Consider the following 19,922-nt stretch of genomic DNA (forward strand, 5'->3'; position numbering starts at 1 on the left):
CAGTCAAGTGTAACACGTGAGGTCAGACAAGCAGATCTCCCTTAATGTTGTGTTATGTATTCCTTTAATCATCTCCCTTGAAACCCACTTGCAATGAATTCTTGATTAGCTAGCATGCATTCCTGGAAAAAACGTGCAGTGCCCATCTTTTGGGCAAGCTCAAAGTCTCTAGGTATCTACCATTGGCATTCACCCCCTATCCCTTTATAAAACCCTAAATTAAGCCATGGGAAATCATTATACTAGGCAACCCACCACCCAATGTAGTGTCATGATCACAATAAAAGATCAGGTCTTTTTAGATCATGGGCCTCAAGATGCACATTAGGGCACCCTCTGCACGATAGGAATCAAGACCTCCTGTTTAAGACCTAGACATATCTAATTCCTGTAAGATGACTCATGTCATCTCAATCACCCACCTATCAATGTATGCATTGTAAAACATCTGGACCAGTGTTGGGGATCTCAACCACGATTGTTGCCGACATTGCCTTACCCCCATGTACCCTTTTCTTGTCCTGGAATCATGACCCCTCTCCTGCCAGCAAGTGCATTCTACACAGTAAGTCTTTGCTCAGGCAGCACTATGACCACCCCGCATATCCCCCACTAACCCTCTCAGGCAAGGTGAAGAATCCAGTCCGCCAGTGATTATGCGAAAGATAGCCCACAGGGTCAGTGTCGTGTAGGGTCTTGTGTGCAGACCAGAGAGTATGTGCTATCATGGAATCCGATCAGTTCGGCGCATGGGTTACAAGCAGCTCTGTGCCTCCCCCTTTGGGGCCTGCTTTCTTCTGTGCCCTCCATTGAGACGATCAGGTTGAGCGCATCAATCTACACTCCCGTTACTTCCTCATGCTGTGACACATACATGAAATGCAGCACTGGCTCGTGGACAGAGTGCACCCACCGAGCAAGAAAAGGACCTAGTTGTCCACTGAGGCTGATCTGGCACCATCTTAAAGTAGGCATCCACATAAGATATAATGCAGAGCGACACGGGAAAGTTATCCAAATACCAAAGTACGAATAAATGAACAATATCAAGAACAAATTAACTGTAAAATCAACATGTGGCCCCAATACAACTAGTCACGTCCTTCTAGATTTTGAGTTTTTTTCAAAATGCCTCCATTATGTTATAGTTTCTAGCAAACTCTAAAGCGTTTTCATGGTCTATGAAACTACGAGAAGACTCTCCAATGTTTACTTTAAAGGTTGCTGGGAAAGAAATGATATATTCAAGGTGCTTTTCTCTTGCTGCTTTCTTTAAAAGCATAAGCAACTTTTTCTTGCACAGCTCTCGACTCAAATCATTAAATAACATCATCTTGTTTATCCCCTTTCAGAAAACGTTTTTCTAGTATCTTGCTGTCCTTCTCATCATCTCCATTTGGAAACTTAGGAATCTCACTGCAAATGTCCTTGGCGGCTGCCAGTTTGAGGGATTGGAAACAAGTGCCTTCTGCGCCTTTAAAGAGCCAGATTCATCCCAACCGAGGTAGGACAGATATTAGGAAGTTTATGGGTTCCCTTACTCGCAGTCCTCTGGGAAACCTACTATCCACAGGTTATTCGGTCTCATGTAGTTATCCAAATATGACAACCTTTTGTTTGCCCTTGATACATCGTTGGACAATTCCAACTTTCAATTCCAAACAAGTGCGCAGAGGTCTCTACTTCTAGCTTGCCTCTGGGCTTTTTCCAATCTGGCCATGCCATCCTTCCGAACCCCATGTCCCGATTCCATTATGGAACCATGTCATCTCTCCTTTAATCTCCATCTTTGTTCTCTTTGGCTGGAAAAACCTTTTGTGGGGTAACATGTTTGCTTCAATGGGGCCTATTCTAGGTTATCTGGTGAGTCCAAGAGAAGATCAGATGGAGGTCCAGGAGATCAGCACAGTGCCAACATCGAGGTCAGCTGTCAGTTCCAGAATCTCCATGGGTGTTTTAAAGTCAAGGGATTTGTAGACTGATGATCTGCCTGGATACAGTCAATTTTTCAACTTTGATTTAGATTCTTCGACTTTGTTGGCAATTCTAAGGCTAATGGTGTTAGGAATGCCAATCTGCGAGAGGGTAGATGACACCACAGAGTCTATCCGATCTTTAAGCTAGTGTCAGTTTTCTGGGGATAGTTTAGGATCAGGCTTTGGCAGTTTGAGATGTTGTGGGTGATCCTTTACCTGGGGGTTATTGATCGGTTTCAGATTGTGAAATCTTATGAAGATATCCACTTTAGCACACCACTCCTCATGGGACACTGGGAAGATATCCACTTTAGCACACCACTCCTCATGGGACACTGGTCAACAATCTTGCCTTCTCCATTATATTTCCAGAAAAACTCTCTTCGATTGTAGATTGTAACTCATAATATGCCTTAAAATATATATCAGGCATAATCTAAAGACCTACAAAAACAAAAGATCCAGACTTTTCCTCTGCCCCTCGACATCTTCAAATTACAGACCAATAACAAATACCATGTTTCTCTTGAAAATTCTGGACAGAGTATCCCTTTATAAACAATAATCATATCTTGCATACATTTTAATCTGGTTTCCGCCAACACCATGGGACAGAGATGGCCTTTTTAGCCTTAAATTCCCACTTAAACCAAGGTATGGATGAAGGTCAAATTGCTTTACTGATGATCTTGGACCTTTCGGCGGCTTTTGTACCATTCCTTTCTGTCCACCAGGTTGAGGGAAACTGCCAATTTCTCTCCTCAAGCCGTCCAGTGGATATCATTCCTGAGTGGCAGGCAGGTTAGAGTGGCAAGTGATATGGCAGAGGCAAATCCTGTTCCTCTTCTTTTTGGGGTTCCACAAGGAGCCTGCGTAACCCCATGCTTCTACAATATCTTCATGATTCTGTTATTTTCTATATGTTAGAGCAAGAAGAGATTGTTTTCGCCAAATACGCCGACGACACGCAATATGTTATTCCAATCTCAGGATCACATTGTGAGGATGAATTATTCATCAATCAAATATATCAGAATATTCAAAAGTGGATTGTGGCAAATGGTTTGGCACTTAATAGTGCCAAAACTGAAGCTATGATTTTTGGCTCTGACACTAAACTGGAGAAGTTGGGCTCCTCGTACAACAATGTTAACATAGATAAATGTGTCATTGAGGTAAAGAGCAAGGTGAAGACGCTATGCATCATATTAGATAACCTCAATATGAAGGCGCAGGTGAGCAGTTTGGTTTCCTCTTCCTCCTATTCGATCAAACTATTGTGGCACCTTCGACCTCTGATCTCTGAGAAAAACACAGACGCTGGCGAGAGCTATTATCGGCTGCAAATTGGATTATTGTGGCAGCCTCCTGGTGGGCATCCCCATGACTGATCTCCAACGCCTTCAGGTGGTCCAAAATGGGGCAGTAAGAGTCATCAGGACTTTACCGGAGAGATCATGGGTCAGAGGCGAGACGCAGCTTGCACTGGGTCCCATTCAGCCAAGGGTGCGATTTAGGTTGCTGCTTATAACACAAATGCTTGAGGGGGCAGATGTCATCCTATTTAATGGAAGCCATCGTGAAGAAACCGAGCACTCGTCTTTTGAGTCTGGACAATACCAATCTGTCGAAAACGTTGCGTTGTAATACCAACAAAGCACGTAATGGATGTCACGCTCACCTGGTCTCCACGGGGGCGTAGCACGTAGCCGCACAAATGATGTCTGCACTGGCGTTGCGCAGCATGAGTGATGATGCCTGCCCGCGTCTTCTCCCTAGATATCACCCCAGGAGGCGTTTGCCTGCAATGTCGAAACAAGATATTAGCTAACTGAGTGGAGCAGGATTGGTTCCACCTCCTTTAACCTTCTGATGCCCCTTCTCCTCTTCTGTCTCACCTTGGAGTTCTTAATTGTAGGCTCTCCGTCCTGCAATCTCTAGCAGGGGCGCGGTATGCACAGTCTTTCCCAGGACCAAGTTACTTCACTGATCCTGCGGGGCTGTTGCAGATTTTTTGAATAGCTGGATTAAGTAGGTAAGTCTCTATGCCAATGGATGCTTGGTATGGGTGCTTAATGTCCTTATTGCCAAGTTATAACCTGTGTTTCTCTTTTCTTTCAGGCGCGATCTTGAGCGGTTTTCGGATGAAGATTGGACTCTTCCTACGATGCTGAGAAGATTTCCTGCAGGTGAGTATTAGCACGGGTGAGTGGCGCTGAATGTCTGTATAGCGGTTTCTTTTACAGGCGCGACTAACCTGCTGTTTCTTTCCCTTTTCTGCAGGCACGGCACGGCTCCAGGACGGCGATGGGAAGAACTGCTTCAACAAAATTCCTGAAGAATGCAGACCCCGGGTAAGTATTGGGTGTCCGTGCAGATACCTTCTTCTCTGCAGGTGCGGCGACCCAGAGAGCAGCTGAAGGCGCGGCCGATTGGATGGAATACTGCAGGTAAGGCCTTTGTTGCTGTTCTAACTCCTGTTCTCTTCTTTTCCTTCTCTCAGGTGCCGCTGGATTGGGATCTCTGGACAGGCGTGGCTGTAGAAGTTCGAGTACTGAGCAGACACGGTGAGCGTTACGCTGCAGGAGTGCAGAATAACGCGAAGCGTGTTCTACCTGTACTGTGTGGCTTAAATAGCCTTGTAAGTAGTTTCAGGTAAAATAGTCCCTCAGCCACACCCTGCAATCTCAGGTAAAGTAGTCCCTCAGCCACACCCAGGGTATACAGACAGGCTCAGCCCTATTAGGCTGTTAATGTAGTCCCATGCAATTAGCACATGTTACGAGCCTGGCGCCAGGACTCAGTCCAGGAAATCCTAGGCCACACTTTTGGGGCTTGATAAGTCCCTAAGGGTGCCAGTGACTGGGGTAGGCCCATAAGATCCAGAGGTTTGGGAGTTTGTACTATGACAATGGAGCCTTCAACATAGCTGCCCCACTAGCATGGAATGCATTGGCTCCCGCTCTCAGAAATATTGTTTTGACAGAAGATTTCAAGGAGAAATTAAAGAAATGTCTTTTCTCTTAAACCCTGCTAGTTATCCGCCTGCCTTTGTTCACCCACTGCTCTAGGAACTTTGTTTTCTGTCATGTCTCTGTTTTTATGTCGGCGCCCTTAAGCCCTCGGGTACTGGGAGCGCCAAGTGTTGTATTCCAAATAGATTAAATACAAAGGGTTAACTTATTACCAACTAATGGTAGTACTGAACTAATACGTTTAATCATTGTTTTCATATCATAATCAGTTCATCAATACATAGCAAATTGTAATCATACACAATTTCAAAAACAGAAGTATAAATATGAAAAAGTAAAGGATCAAAGGATGAGCTCTACGCATTTCGGGGTATGAAGAGGCTTCCCTGACACAGTTCTACACAATGCAATAACTAAAAGTGCTTCACAAGACAGAGTAACATTAATGAAGAAAAAATAAAAAGTAGATGCTCCTTCATTGGTATATCTTACCGAATACTCCAAAGAAAGCATGCAGATTAATCTGGTACTTAAAAATAACTGTAATATTACTAAACTTGATCCACAATTGTGTAAACTGTTCCCAAAATCACCACTAGTGGCATGAAGTAGAGGACGCAACATTAGAGACAATTTAGTAAAAGCAGTAAGAACTCAATCGCAAGCAACTCTTCTTGAATAAACCCAAATGCGGCACCTTCCTCTGTCTTAATTGCTGCCACTGCAACAATGTACAAAAGGGTGACCATATTAGACACCCACGTACAGGACAAAAAATTTAATTTCACCATTATGCCACATGTGACACGAAATTCGTAATCTATGGGTTGATCTGCCCCTGTGACATTATACGTGGGCCAAACCACTAGAAAAATGAAAGAAAGAATATCAGAACACAAATCAAACATCAGAACCGAAAACCCCAAATCACCAGTATTCAGACATTTTGAATCAAACAAACACACAATAGCACAAATGAGGTTTGTAGAGACCATCACAAAACCCTCAAGAGGAGGTAACCTTCCAGAATTAATGTCACATAGCGAAATGTTCTGTATCCATAAATTAGATTCATTGGAGCCACAAGGAATGAATGAAGAATTCTCCTTGACACCATTCTTAAACAATTCGACTACATCAACCGAGTTAGACCTGTCTTTTGACTGTCATTTCCTTTCACAACATTTGGGTCATTCCCCGTCTCTGTAGAGTAGGTCTCAAACTAAATAAAGTTATTCACAATGATGTAGTGACCATCTAGAGATATACTACTGATATTATACACCCCACAAGGTTGAATGACAGTGATACCAATGTATGATTAGGACAAAAAGACAACATCTGGCCATATTAACTTAGAATTCCATCCACTATCAATATATGAATAACCAACTCGATACTTGTGTTCATCGATGTACTATTTGTATTTAAATTGTTCAACACAGATTATGTAACAAGAGTCATGAAATGTATATATTGTTTGATATTATACCATCATAGTGATTTGAAGAATGGTACAAGTTGCAATCCGGGTACAAAGACTGTAGTATAAAAGATATTGGAGGAAAACTGGACCATGTGCTATGAAAGCATATCAATAAGAAACTGAGTCACGTTGAATCGATGATCTAGATACACCGCAGCCATTTCTTTATAAAATCTTGTTGTGTAAATGTGCTACGATGTACAAATATTTCTGTACAGGTTAGTTCACAATATCTCATACATCTGTCAGATTCAAAATAAGAAGGCACTAAGGTGTGTAACAATCCAGATGACTGGATGTAATGATCTTTTGAAAAGAACAAGTTACTTCGGTGTCCAGTCATAATAATGAATCAAAAATGTCGAATGTCAAAAAAGTCGAATCAAAAATGTCGAAAATAAAAATGTCGAATTATTTTTTTTTTCGATATTTTTTTTGGCTCTAATTTATATAAAAAAAATAGGTAAAAACAAAAAAAAAAAAAAGGGTTGGGGGGAATCCCCCCATTTCGAAAAAAAAATGTCATAAAAAAGAAATTCGACATTTTTTTCGAATTTTTTTTTTTACTTTTTGACTTTCGAAATTTTTGATTTCGAAATTATGTCTATAAACCAGTTACTTCTTACCTGGTAACGTTCTTTCGACGGGATGTTCCTCCGACGTATTCCTTATCTTTGATAATACGTTTCCAGCTTGCTGGCCTCAAAAATTATTTCTGTAGAGGGTGCTGCGCGTCGACGTCCGCCGAGTCGATGTCCCTCGACGGCCACCGTATCGGCGCTGACGTCATCATGCCCATAAATAGCCACGCGCTGCGTCCGTTGCTCAGTTCCGTTTTGTAGCATAAGAAAAGTCATGCCTGAATTGGTTATTGACCTTGAAGGAGCGTAAGCTGCAACCACAAGGGAAGTATCACTGCGGGGATGGTTGGGAGGGGCGATAAGGAATACGTCGGAGGAACATCCCATCAAAAGAACGTTACCAGGTAAGAAGTAACTTGTTCTTCGAAGAGATTGTGTCCTCCGACGTATTCCTCATCTTTGATAGACTCCCATAGCAGTGGCATGTAATTGGAGGTGGGAGTGAGAATGTTATGTATCCCTTTGGGGATGGACCGAATGTAATACGGCCTTGCCAAATCTGGTCTCTTGAGCAGTGGAGGAATCCAGATTGTAAAATTTTGTGAATGTATGTGCGGACGACCATGTGGCAGCCGCACATATGTCTCGGACCGGTACCCCTCTTTGGAGAGCCGAAGAGGCTGCGATACCCCTGGTTGAATGAGCCCTGAGATTTTGGGGTGGCTCTTTCCCTGCCAGTTTGTAACATTCCAGGATGGCCAAAATAATCCACCTGGAGATGGTTTTCTTTGTTATGGGTAGTCCCAACTTGTGACCTGAGTATCCTACAAACAGTTGGTCTGCTTGCCTGATCCTAGCCATTCTGCTGATGTAAAAGCTGAGAGCTCGCCTTGGGTCCAGCCTATGTAGCCTTTCCTCCTCTTTCCCCGGATGGGGAGGAGGGTAGAACAAAGGTAGGGTAATTTTCTGAGTAATATGAAATTCAGAAACCACCTTTGGGAGGAAATTAGGCTTCACCTGTAGGACAACTTTGTCCCTGTGGAAGTTTGTATGTGGGGGTTTACAGGAGAGAGCTTGTAGCTCGCTCACTCTCCTAGCAGATGTTAGTGCTACCAATAGGACAGTTTTAAGCGTGAGAAATCTCAGCGCGCAAGAGTGAAGTGGTTCGAATGGAGTGCCCATTAGGAAGTTAAAGACTAAATTTAAGTCCCATAAGGGAACCTGGAATGGATTTGGAGGGTAAACATTAGTTAATCCCTTGAGAAATTGTACCAGTAGAGGAAGTTTGAAATACGATGGTTCCTCCACAGTACGCTTGAAGATAGAAAGCGCTGCGAGATAGCCTTTTACAGTGCCAACTTAAAGGCCTGAGTTTGCCAAGTAGAGTAGAAACGATAACACCGTTGGTGTACCACATGAAAAAGGGTCGATATTCTCTTCCCTACACCAGCTGCAAAATTTGTTACAACGGCAGCGGTATACAGACTTTGTTGCTGGCCTTCTGGCCGAAAGCAACACCTTCATGACGTCATCAGGGAGATCCCAATCCTTGTACCTCACCCAAGAGCCAAGTGTTAGGCAGAAACCTGTGCAGTTCCCTTAGGGACCACTGCAAAAGATTTAAGACTACAGGTGTTGGCAGTAAACCCACTTGGTAGCAGTATGTACCACCCAGATTTACCTGGTAGCTGTGGCTGAGCAGTCAGACTTCCCTCAAGAAGAGTTAGGCAGTATGCAAAGTAAACACAATAGGCACTCAGATACAACAATACAAGCAAACACTGACCAGAGCTTTGGTATCAAAGTATATAATTATTTATTTAAAAACACACTGTTGAAAACACTCCAGCACTCTTATTGTAAAATATTCTAAACACAATTACTATTATAATATATACACCCCTTTTTCCTTATCAGATAAGTCACTGTAAAACACCACTTATCTTCATACAGAGGTGAGCGCTTAACTAGATGGCACTCCAATAAGTTTGTGAGAAAGGGAGGGAAAAAGACAGAATGTGGAAAGGTACACCACTCTAAGATTCAGGAACACTATTAGCAAGGCAGAAGAGCAAAAGTCACTGGTGAGCCAAAGTCCAAAGGCTGGGCCCCCTCTTAGAGAGAGCAGAGCACAAATGCGCCCAAGATCACACAGTTACACTAGGCTTAGAAAGTCTTGCAGAGGGTTCAAAAAGAGTTTAGAGAGGCTTAGGAAATTTTAGCCAGGGTGTCCCAGGCTAACCCAGGTTCGAAAACCGGGGGCTAAATCTACCCCGTAGAGTCGGTCGCAAGGGAAGCCAAGCGGGACACGGTACCTTAAGTGGGAAGGATCCTCCAGCGGTGGCAGTTGTTCCTGGTAGTGGGTGCAAGTTGTGTCGTCGTCCAGGGGAAGAGAAGATCTCGACTTGGAGGAAAGATGAAGGTCGTTGCACTACCAGGGCAGAAACCAGCCGCAGAGTTTTCCGGTTAAAGGTGGTACCTTTGTTTCGCGGTCGTGGTAAAACGTGGTATCCCGGTTGCCCGGGTGCTTGGCACAGGCAAGGCGGCCACGAGGTACGTCGGGAAGGCGAAAAGACGGTGAAACTGGTTATCCCCACCAGTCAAAGGAAGAAGACTCTCCGGCGGGAGATCTCCTCTGTCGTTGGGAAAAGTGGTGAGACGGTCCAGCAGGGATCCACCGGTGGTGGTGTCGTGGCAGGTCGGTTCAGCTTCTCCCTCGTCGGAATCTTAGGTCCTGTGGCGACTTCTGAAGTTCTAGTCCCCAAAGCCCTGATTTTATGCAGAAAACCCCCATTCACTCAGCCTAGCTGTCACTCAAACATGCTAAGTGGTGAGCCAGCCGGCTCACCACTTGGGCCAATCAGGACGGAGTGTGACTTGAGTTGCCTAGGCAACTCAGTCCAGGGTGCCTAAATTCGCCTCCACTCCTCCTAAGTACCCCAGACAGAGTGGCACCACTTTGGAGAGCTTCTGTGGAGAAGCCCGCCAAAAAGTGGAACAAAGGGCTCGACTTGGGTTGGAGTCACAGAAGAGAACACAAACGCCATTTTAGAATCAAGTTTTGGCAAAAAATACCAACCGGAGAATTAATATTAATTAAATAAACCGGCGGTATGTTCGAGGCTACCGTAAATAATTAAATAAAGATAGTAGCCTAAAACAATGGGAAATCCCATAGGAAAATATTTGCGGTTGAATATAAAAAGTAATATCCACTGCCACCAGCCAAAACTCGATCAGGGGGGACGGAGACGTGCCCCTCGACTAACAGACCCCGGGGCAATTGAATTGCCCCAGCCAGTAGGTCCACAATATGATGGTTTGTACTGGTTCTGTTCAGAATTTAAGACTAGTAAAGTCAATGGTGACTTTACAGGCCCTGGGAGACAGTAGTCAGTCCCAGGGTATGGAGTCTATACTGGGGGGTCACTATGACACCCCTGTGTTACTCACTGAGGGTGCTGTGTAATACACATCACAAAAACACATAAAGCCCTATGGAGTAAAAGACTCCATAGCCCATTAAACACATCTAGATTCAAAGAAACACGCTCAAATCATGCCCAAGAGTGAGGGTAAAAGAGTCTCACTCTTGGCAGGAGAAAAAAAAAACCCCAAAAATCCAGCAAAGCCGCTGGGGGACTCACTAGGTTAGGAAATTCAGCCTAAACAGAGAATTCTCCCTAACACCAAGCGTGAAGATTGAGGGTTCTGGTGTCTGGATGGAGAACCTGACCTCCCTTCTGCGAGAGAAGATTCTCTTTGAGTGGAAGACGGATTGGAGGACAGATGGACATATCTAGAAGGTCCGGGTACCACGTTCTCCTGGCCCAATCCGGGGCAATCAGGATCATGGTTTTCCGGAATCTTCTCAACCTCCTGATCATTTGAGGAATAACAGGGACTGGTGGGAACGCGTAAAGGAGTGGAAACTCCCAGTTCACTACGAACACGTCTCCTAGAGCTCCTCTCGGGGGAAATTCCCTTGAACAGAACAGATCGCATTTCCTGTTGGTGCTTGTGGCGAACAGATCCACCTGAGGGGTTCCCCAAAGGGCGAAGATCTCTTGAAGGACTTCCTGAGCTAACTCCCACTCGTGGGAGACTGTGCTCTGTCTGCTCAAAGCGTCCGCTGTCAAGTTCTTCTCTCCGGCTAGGTTGACTGCCGATAGAGAGATTCCTTCTTGGATTGCCCAAAACCATAGCTGCATCGCCTCTCTGCACAGTGGCCGTGATCCTACGCCTCCTCTTTTGTTGAGGTAGTGCATGGCCACCGTGTTGTCTGTCATTATCAGGACATTTCTCCCCTGTACTGATGGCAGGAAAGCTTTCAGCGCTAGTCTGATCGCTCTCAGCTCCAATAGGTTGATGTGTACTCTGGACTCCGATGGAGACCAACGACCACTGATGGTCAAGTCGTTGGCATGGGCTCCCCACCCCGTGAGTGAGGCGTCTGTGACTACTGTTATCTCCGGCCATGGTTGCCGAAACAGTTCTCCTTTCAAGATGTTCTCTGGATAGGCCCACCATTGAAGGTCGCCGGCTACCTTGTCCGGAATCCGGAGGAGATCTGTCATTCTCCCTGAGAATTGCGACCACTGACTTCTCAGTGCCCACTGAAGAGATCTCATTCTCAGGCGAGCCTCTGGCATAAGGAAGATGCAGGATGCCATGAGGCCTAGCAACCTCAAAAAGTCGAAGGCTGGGAGACGTTGGGCATTTTGAAACTTGGTGAGCATCTGTAGAATATCTTGAGCCCTCACCTCTGGTGGCGAGGCTTTTCCCAGGGAAGTGTCCAGGACCGCTCCAATGAACTGGAGTCTCTGTGATGGTATCATCTGTGACTTCTTTAAATTGAGGGAGAAGCCCAGTCTGTGAAGGAAGTGGCAGACATAATCTAGCTGGGCCTGGGCCTGTTCCGAAGATACAGACCTGATCAGCCAATCGTCCAGGTAGGGGTAGACGTGTGTTACACTTCAGGCTTCCCCACAGGCATCCTTGCCGAATACAACTTCTTTACAGGCTCCTCCATGGTCCAGGTACAAGCTACCATGGCGTCTGTACAAACGTCGACACATTCCAGGTCACCTGACACGTCTTGTACGTGGAAGACGTACAGCAAGCCACGCCCCTCTTACGACTATAAAACCACCGTCTTCCAAGGGGCTCGTTGCTGCTAATTAGCGTTACCAGCTACTCGCGGTTTCGTCCGTTTCCTCTTCGTGTCTTCCTACACGAATCCTTTTCTGAACTCCTGGTTTTGACCCTTTGCCTGACTTTTGGATTGCCTCGTCTCCTCCTTCATTCCTGTCGTGCTCGTCTGGTTGTTGGACTCGGAACGCTACTGGATACGCCTCTCTTCGGTGTCTTGCGGTTCTTTCCTGGTTGCCGCTCTGCACTTCAATTTTGCTGTCTACTATCTGGATCATCTCAACAGCTATTCAACTATACTCGTGTACTCAGGTACCTATTGTCTTCCATGGATATTGTCTTCTGTTGGATTCTGGGACATTAAGTGACTTTTCTGTGAGATTGCTCTTAAGTGCATATGAACGCCCTCCTGAACTGCACCAACCCGGCACTAGTGCGTCCCTCGTGCCGTTCGGGGTTACTTACCTATACTAACTTCCCTGTTTGTTATTTTCTCCTGTCGTTGTCTTCAGAGTCCTGGATTCCTCTTACTCCATTTATCTTTATTCAGGTCAGTTGTTTATCAATTCTATAGCTATAGTGGGAACCGATACTGATTTAGTTCAATTCCACTCATTTGTGTCATTCTTTGTAGATCATCCCGGGGAAACTCAACTCCACTCCAATATCTATCTAGGTAGTTGTCCAATCATTTCAACTGTTCTAATCACTTGTATAATATCAACACTGTCTAATATCCTGGTATTCTTTTGCAGCATTGGTATTGGCGGTGTGTGTTCTCCCCGCTCTTTTACTCAATTGACACCTCTGTCTGTTCTAACTGAAACAGCAGAGGTGTACATTGTGGAAAAGAGCCCCTCTTTGAGGAAGCCCGAGTATTCTACTCAGGGGAGCTGGGATGGAAGGCTGAATTTGGAATCTTATACCACCAACATCTCCAAGGTCGATTTCTCTGCATCTTCGGCCTATTCGGAGTGGTGAGTAACAACGTGGATCCCTTCCCTCCTTAGACTCGCCGCCACTACCGACATCAGCTTGGTGAAGACCCTCGGGCGGAGGTCAGCCCAAATGGCAGAACTCGAAATTGATAATGAGAGTCGCCAATTGCGAACATCAGGTATTTCCTGTGTTTGAGATGGATTGGCACATGGAAATAAGCATCCTGAAGGTCCAGAGACACCAGCCAGTCCTGGAGCTGGAGGGCCTGAAGGATCGGAGAGAGAGTTACCATCTTGAACTTGTTCTTCCTGAGGAACTTATTCAATTCTCATAAGTCCAGGATGGGTCTCAGTCCTCCGTCCTTCTTTGGTATGAGAAAGTAGGGGGAGTACCAGCCCTTGTTCCTGTCCGCTACAGGTACCGGTTCTATGACACCTTTCTCTAGCAGGTCTATAATTTCCTGCAAGAGGAGCGGATCTGGAACTTTTAGAGAGCTGTTCCCCGGTGGATGACTCTGAGGAATGTGTAGAAAGGGTAGGCAGTAACCCTGGGCAACTGTCTCCCATGCAAAGCATCTGACGTTATAGCCTGCCATTCCGTCAGATGGTGAGTTAACCTGCCACCTACAGGTGTATTGTGTGGGAAGGCCTCAGAGTGGTTTGGGGGAGGCTGATGCAGATGCCGAGGGTAAAGAGGCACCTGCTGCTGCTGCGGCCTTATTACCTTTGACCCGTCCACCTCGGGTGGATCTCCTTTGGCCTCTTTGAGCCGGCTGTCCTCTGCCTTTCCCGAATGCGGAATAATAGCGAAAGTACTTTCCTCTCCCAGAGGTTCCTGAGGGGCGAAAAGGAGTTTGGCGGATAGCAGCTCCTAAAGATTTTGCTGCTGCTTTAGAAGTCTGCAACTTCTCCAGACTGTCATCAGCCTTTTTCCCGAATAGTGAAGAGCCATCAAAGGGCATATTCAAAAGTCTGGCCTGTACATCTGGAGCAAAGCCAGACTTTCGCAACCACGCATGCCTGCGGATTGTTGTACTTGCCGCCATGGCCCTGCTGATACTGTCAGCGGAATCGATGCCAGTTTGAAGTGATTCGCACATGGCATCTTTGCCATCTTTAATAATGTTAAGGAAGGCTTCCTTTTCCTCTCCTTCGGGTATGCAGTCAGCCGCTGATGAAGCACACTCCCATAGTGTGTGACTGAACCTGGCGAGCGTACAGGTGGCGTTGATGGACTTCAACGCCATTTTACAAGCAGAGAAGACTTTCTTCGCCATAGAATCGTACCTCTTGTCATCTCTATCCTGTGGGACAGTAGGTTAAGCGGTCCTACTGCTAGATGAAGTTGCCGCTTGAACCACCAGGCTCTCTGGGGTCGGGTGTTTTGATAAGTATTCAGGGTCAGCAGCCGCTACCCTATACTTGGCTGACAATCTTTTATTGACCGCAGGGATAACTTCAGGAGTTTCCCAATTAGATGTAATTTTCCTCTGTAAGGCTGCATGGAAGGGGACCACGGGGTCCTCCTGCGGACCTTTGTCTAATATGTCTGTTAAGTCATCCTGTTGAAAAACAGGTGAAGGCGCAGACCAACCCATAAATTCAATAATTCTTGCCATAAGGGTTCTAGAGGGTGTTTCGGCATGTTCCCCTGGGTCTGGTTTAACCAATTCCACTTCTGGGGAAGTGTCCAGCCCACTTGACTCATGTAGTGACTCCTGCAGGTCCTTCAGCCTTCTTTCCTCAGAGGTGAAATCCTCTGAAATAGGCAGTGTGGTCCTCTGTAACCCAAATGTTTCCTGGTCAGAATCTTCCCCCTCTTCATAAATTGAAGATAGTCCAGGGTACTCTGACCTCTGAAATGGTGTAAAACCCATCTCTAAGGCAGAAGGAGCCAAACTCGTCATTATTGGGCGAGAAAACGTCAATGTCGTCGACGCCGATTTGACAGGCTTCGAAGGAGCCGAGAACGGTGTCGAAAAAACTGGAAGGGGTCTCGAAGAACTCGAGAGGATCGGGATCCTACTCGAGGACATCGACGACGGTCTCGGCGTCGTGCCGGAGGCCCTTGGAATCACCGTTGGCCTTGGAGTGTCCTTGGTCTTCTCTTTCATCGGCGTCGAAGTCGGCATCGACGATGGCATCGACTCGATCGACCGATGCGTGGAGAAACCCTTCGACAATGGCGTCGATGGCGCCGATCCGTGCGTTGAAGGAATCTTCGACGACGGCGTCGAAGATGGTGCCTTCTTACCCGATGGATCGTGGCGCTCTCGGGTGAAATGTTTCGCCGGGTGCTGCGACTCGCGGCGTTTTGATTGTTTGGGTTTTTCACCCGGGGTATCACCCTCAGCTGTCTTCGAGGGGGTCGAGGCCGCGTTCTCGAAGACGCTTAACATTTTCCTTCTGAATTCCTCCCACTCAGCTTGAGAGCTGTGTTTAGTGGGACAGGAGACCCTTTCTGGGGACACTGAAGACGACGAGGAAGGGGATCTTTGACGTCTCTTTTTTGAGTGTCTTGATCTCGACGAATGATGGGGGCTACTTCGAGATCTAGAATGGGAATGTTTTCGACGGCGAGGAGACGAATGCCTCGACTCAGCTGAAGAAACCTTCGAGGAGGCTTTGACTGACTTACCTCTCTCGAGCTTCCCCTTGCGCTCCTTCAAGGCTTTCGCCGTCATGGACATGCAGTCCTCACACTCCGAACAATGGTGCTCGGATCCCAAGCACCACAAGCAGATCCTGTGTGGATCCGTTATCGACATTTTTTTAGCGCAGTCTCGACATTTCTTGAAGCCGGATCGCGGCGTCATCGGTTCCGATGAAGATGCCATCGAGAACAAGAAGGTATTATTCGAGTAGATATATGTAGTTATCCTGACTGAACTGAGCAACGACGTTCCGAGGCCCCACAAAGTGCGGAAAAAACGGAACTGACGCAGCGCGTGGCTATTTATGGGCATGATGACGTTGGCGCCGATACGGTGGCCGTCGAGGGACATAGACTCGGCGGACGTCGACGCGCAGCGCCCTCTACAGAAAAAATGTCCAAGGCCAGCAAACTGGAAACGTATTATCAAAGATAAGGAATACGTCGGAGGACACAATCCCTTCGAAATTGTATTACTGAGTCTTGACATATGTATTACCTTTGCAGAATCTAGCACGAGATGGATATCTAACCGCTCAGTGTATATGCTGTTCACCAGGTATTCCTTATGAGAGATGCAATTAACATTACCCAGACAGTGACACCTATTACATCAAGAATTGAGAGATGACTATCGCAACACTATGTAGTTTACACATAGCTTATAAACTTAGTTAGAATTGTACATGATCCGTTGACTTCCTTGCTGAACTGTGAAATCGTCTGATTTGCGGCAAGAACTACATATCCCAGAGGTACCACGCGTGATGTTCACAACGTCAACACGCACACCTAGAGACACCGCGCGTGACAATTAGAACGGCATCACGCACACAATACCGGATATAAATACTAAGTTCTGTACAGACAGGTTGATCCTGTTTAAATACATACCCGGACTTTTGGCAAACTAAGTACTTGTTTTCATCACTAGGTAACAATTTAGACAATTGGCTATAGATAAGGAAGTGGGATTCTGAACCACATTTTTTATCACTCACCTGCGCGGGTGCTAGATCTATCAGGTTCCACGCAGAATAGCGAACAACCACGACCGACTTTGGGGCACCACTACAGAGATGAACCACGAACGCTAGAGATACACCCTCAATCACAGACCCTCTGCCTAGAGGCACACAACCGTCTAAGTGTGAGTGCATTAAGTTTTATGATTTATTTCCAACGTTTGATAAGAACATTAGATTGTGACACTATATCATTCTAATGAGGTTTCTCAACTAGTGCCGCCTACCGGAGAATTTTGGCATCCAGCCGGCATTATCACAAATGATGGAGACACACAGACACTAGGTGAGTACACAAATGTCCTAACACTTTTTAACTCGAGTAATAGTTGCATGTACAACTAGAATATTTTATCAGTGTGACCATATTTCTCACTTATAGAAGCACCATGGAATGACACAGTCGCCCAATTGAGGGGAAAACTATCAAGACCATAGGCATCTAACTGAATAGCAAGAGGTAAAGTATGACGCATTGATACTGTATCTGATGATAGTATACGATGAAAATATACAATAGATTCTGACATCTCTCTATATATTTATCATAAATTTGAATCACAGTGAATTGAAAGAATTTGAAAACAAGAAAGACGAGTCTGAGGAAGGGATTCATATCCCGAAACTCGTAGAGCTCATCCTTTGATGCTTTACTTTTTCATATTTATACTTATGTTTTTGAAATTGTGTATGATTACAATTGGCTATGTATTTATGAACTGATTATCATATGAAAACAATGAATACACTTATTAGTTCAGTACTACCATTAGTTGATAATAAGTTAACCCTTTGTATTTAATCTATTTGGAATACAACACTGTATAAATCAATCCCACAAGATTTTGACTGAGACTATCCACAGTCCAAAAGGTGTGCATGAGACGGCAGTGTCCTCCTAGAATTTGGACACGTATTCTTTCCTATAGACCGAAAGGCAGACAATGAAATTTAAAGATGGTGTTGCATTGAGCAACAGTTCTACATAAGGACGCAATCATGTGTCAACAATCGCATGTTTTCTTCTTTGCAGTAATTGCATTGATCAACTACATCACCGCCATATTAGGGGAGTGAGGGAGCCCACCCCAAACAACCTGCGGTGGTTGTATGAGTGCAGGCAACCCACTCCCCGGCCACCTTACCCGTGATGGCGGCTGCATCCCTGATGGCGGGAAAAAGCCGCAACAGGGAGCAGCAGGATGCCCACGAGGAACCGCCGATCAACATCGCAGGATACCGCAGACGTCACCATACAGGCTGAGGGAGGGCTGCGGTGGTGTATCTATACCCCTGGGATACAGCAGCTGGAACAACACCGGCCACAGCATGTGGAACAGGCAGCTGCTGGAGCTCACACATACAGAGAAGCCACCACTAAACCATCAGAGATTCCTAAAACATTTTTGGGAAAGGCCTGCAAAGAGGCCTGAGAAAACACTGAGTCCCTGTGAGCCCCTACAGGCTCCATGTTAGAAGTGCAGAAGAGAAAGAGGTTGTTACAAGGAAGGTAAGTGATTGGTAAGGAAATGTGGCCAATCCTGAGAGGGGTGAGTGTGCGGGGTGAGGTAGTTGAAGGAGGACAGGCGGTGGTGAAGGATGTCTGAGAGATCAAAGGAGGAATAGGAGTAGTGGTAAGAAAGGAGAGGAGTAGCAGAGTAATAGTAGGGGACAGAAGGTAGCATAGCAGGGACTAAAGTATAACAGAGATAACAGAGGGCAGTGACAATAAGAAGTGATAGAGTTGAGAAGTGAGAGGCGTCGTCAGATCAAAGGGTGGAGGTGGAAAGGTGGAATGAGAGATCGGAGGGACAGTGATAAGGTGCGAGTAGAACATCTTAAGGCCAGTGTAGTGAAGAGTCAGGTAAGACTGTGTGTGCGATACGAAAGGGACATGGGTTTAAAGACGGCACCATCCCTAACAACTCCCTTATTAGACCCTTAGACCTCTAAGCAGGCTAGGTCACGGAAAGACTAGAAGGCACTAGGTAATCAGGTAGCCATTGAATTAGGGATACACACCATCAGCCTTAGAAAGAGAACAGACAGGTATTGTTGGCAAGCACTAACATCCCTGATAAGGATGCCTGGACTAGGGAGCAGGGACAGGCCTGGGGAAGTCAAACCAGGGAGAGACAGCCCTAGCGCCAAAAACCCAAGCCCAGAGAACACCCAATTTTAGCATCCAACCTGTCTGCAAAACCCTGTAATAAACACCCTTAAACTTGCTATCAGGGTCAGAGTGGTTATTTTTACCGGTCACCCCGTCACAATTTTGTTACAGTCTAGAGCTAAGAGAGCACCCAAATGGCACAATATCCTGGTTAAATGACTTTACATTACATTAGATGTCCTGTTTTTGATCTTATTGCTTTGAACAATACTATTTTTATATTCTTAAATTAGTCATGTTTGAATATATGTTTGCTATACAGCGCTTAATAACACCTTAAGGCCTTTACAAAGCTTTATGCAGATATAAGAAGAATATCATCATCGTGTGTTGTATATACATATGCATAGTTACCGACAAAGATACATGAGTGTTTGCTCATCAATGTACTGTAAATAAATTGAATAGTTATAAATATACATACCCCATCTATAGTTTCTAATTCTGATAGAAGTTGACTTTGTAAAGAATGAAGCTTTGGCAAAGAAAGCTTTTCTATATCTGCATAATTTTTCATGTAGGGGAATTTAGGGGATAGACTGAGGACATCAAATTCGTCCTGTAGCTTTTTCAACTTCTTTTCTACTTCTTCCTTTTTCAGAAGCGCTACCTGTCGGTCAGTGTCTGCGACTTTGGCACGTTCCTTTGCTTCTTCAGCTTCCTTCTGCCAAGCATCACAGGCCTGAAACAAAGCAATGAAAACAAAACTATAATTAAACGTATCAGACCGTCATGCCAACATTCTAAGTACTTTGCAATCTTTGCTAGAACCAGGCAGGGAACAGTATCCTGACTTGATATTTTAACATCTTGGGTGCTTTGTGGGGGAATAAAACATGCCTGTACCTACACCTCTAGGCACAATTGTGGAAACACAATCTGATGTCCTTCTTATCGGTTCCCTTGAATAAAGATGTGTTGAAAGTATGTTATGAGGCATGAAAAATAATCTAAACTTTGTTTT

General features: G+C 45.4%; 1 protein-coding gene across 1 annotated transcript in view; it reads right to left on the minus strand.

The window, feature by feature from the left end:
• The window catches only part of UNKL (unk like zinc finger), a 1,575,372-nt gene that overhangs the window by 213,186 nt on the left and 1,342,264 nt on the right, over positions 1-19,922 (minus strand). Inside the window, exon 13 of the mRNA XM_069647206.1 lies at positions 19,383-19,640. Within this exon, the coding sequence (XP_069503307.1) occupies positions 19,383-19,640 (258 nt within the window). The remainder of the gene's footprint in view (positions 1-19,382; positions 19,641-19,922) is intronic.

Source organism: Ambystoma mexicanum, chromosome 2q (assembly GCF_040938575.1).
Source record: "Ambystoma mexicanum isolate Mex_15411 chromosome 2q, UKY_AmexF1_1, whole genome shotgun sequence".
NCBI lineage: Eukaryota > Metazoa > Chordata > Amphibia > Caudata > Ambystomatidae > Ambystoma > Ambystoma mexicanum.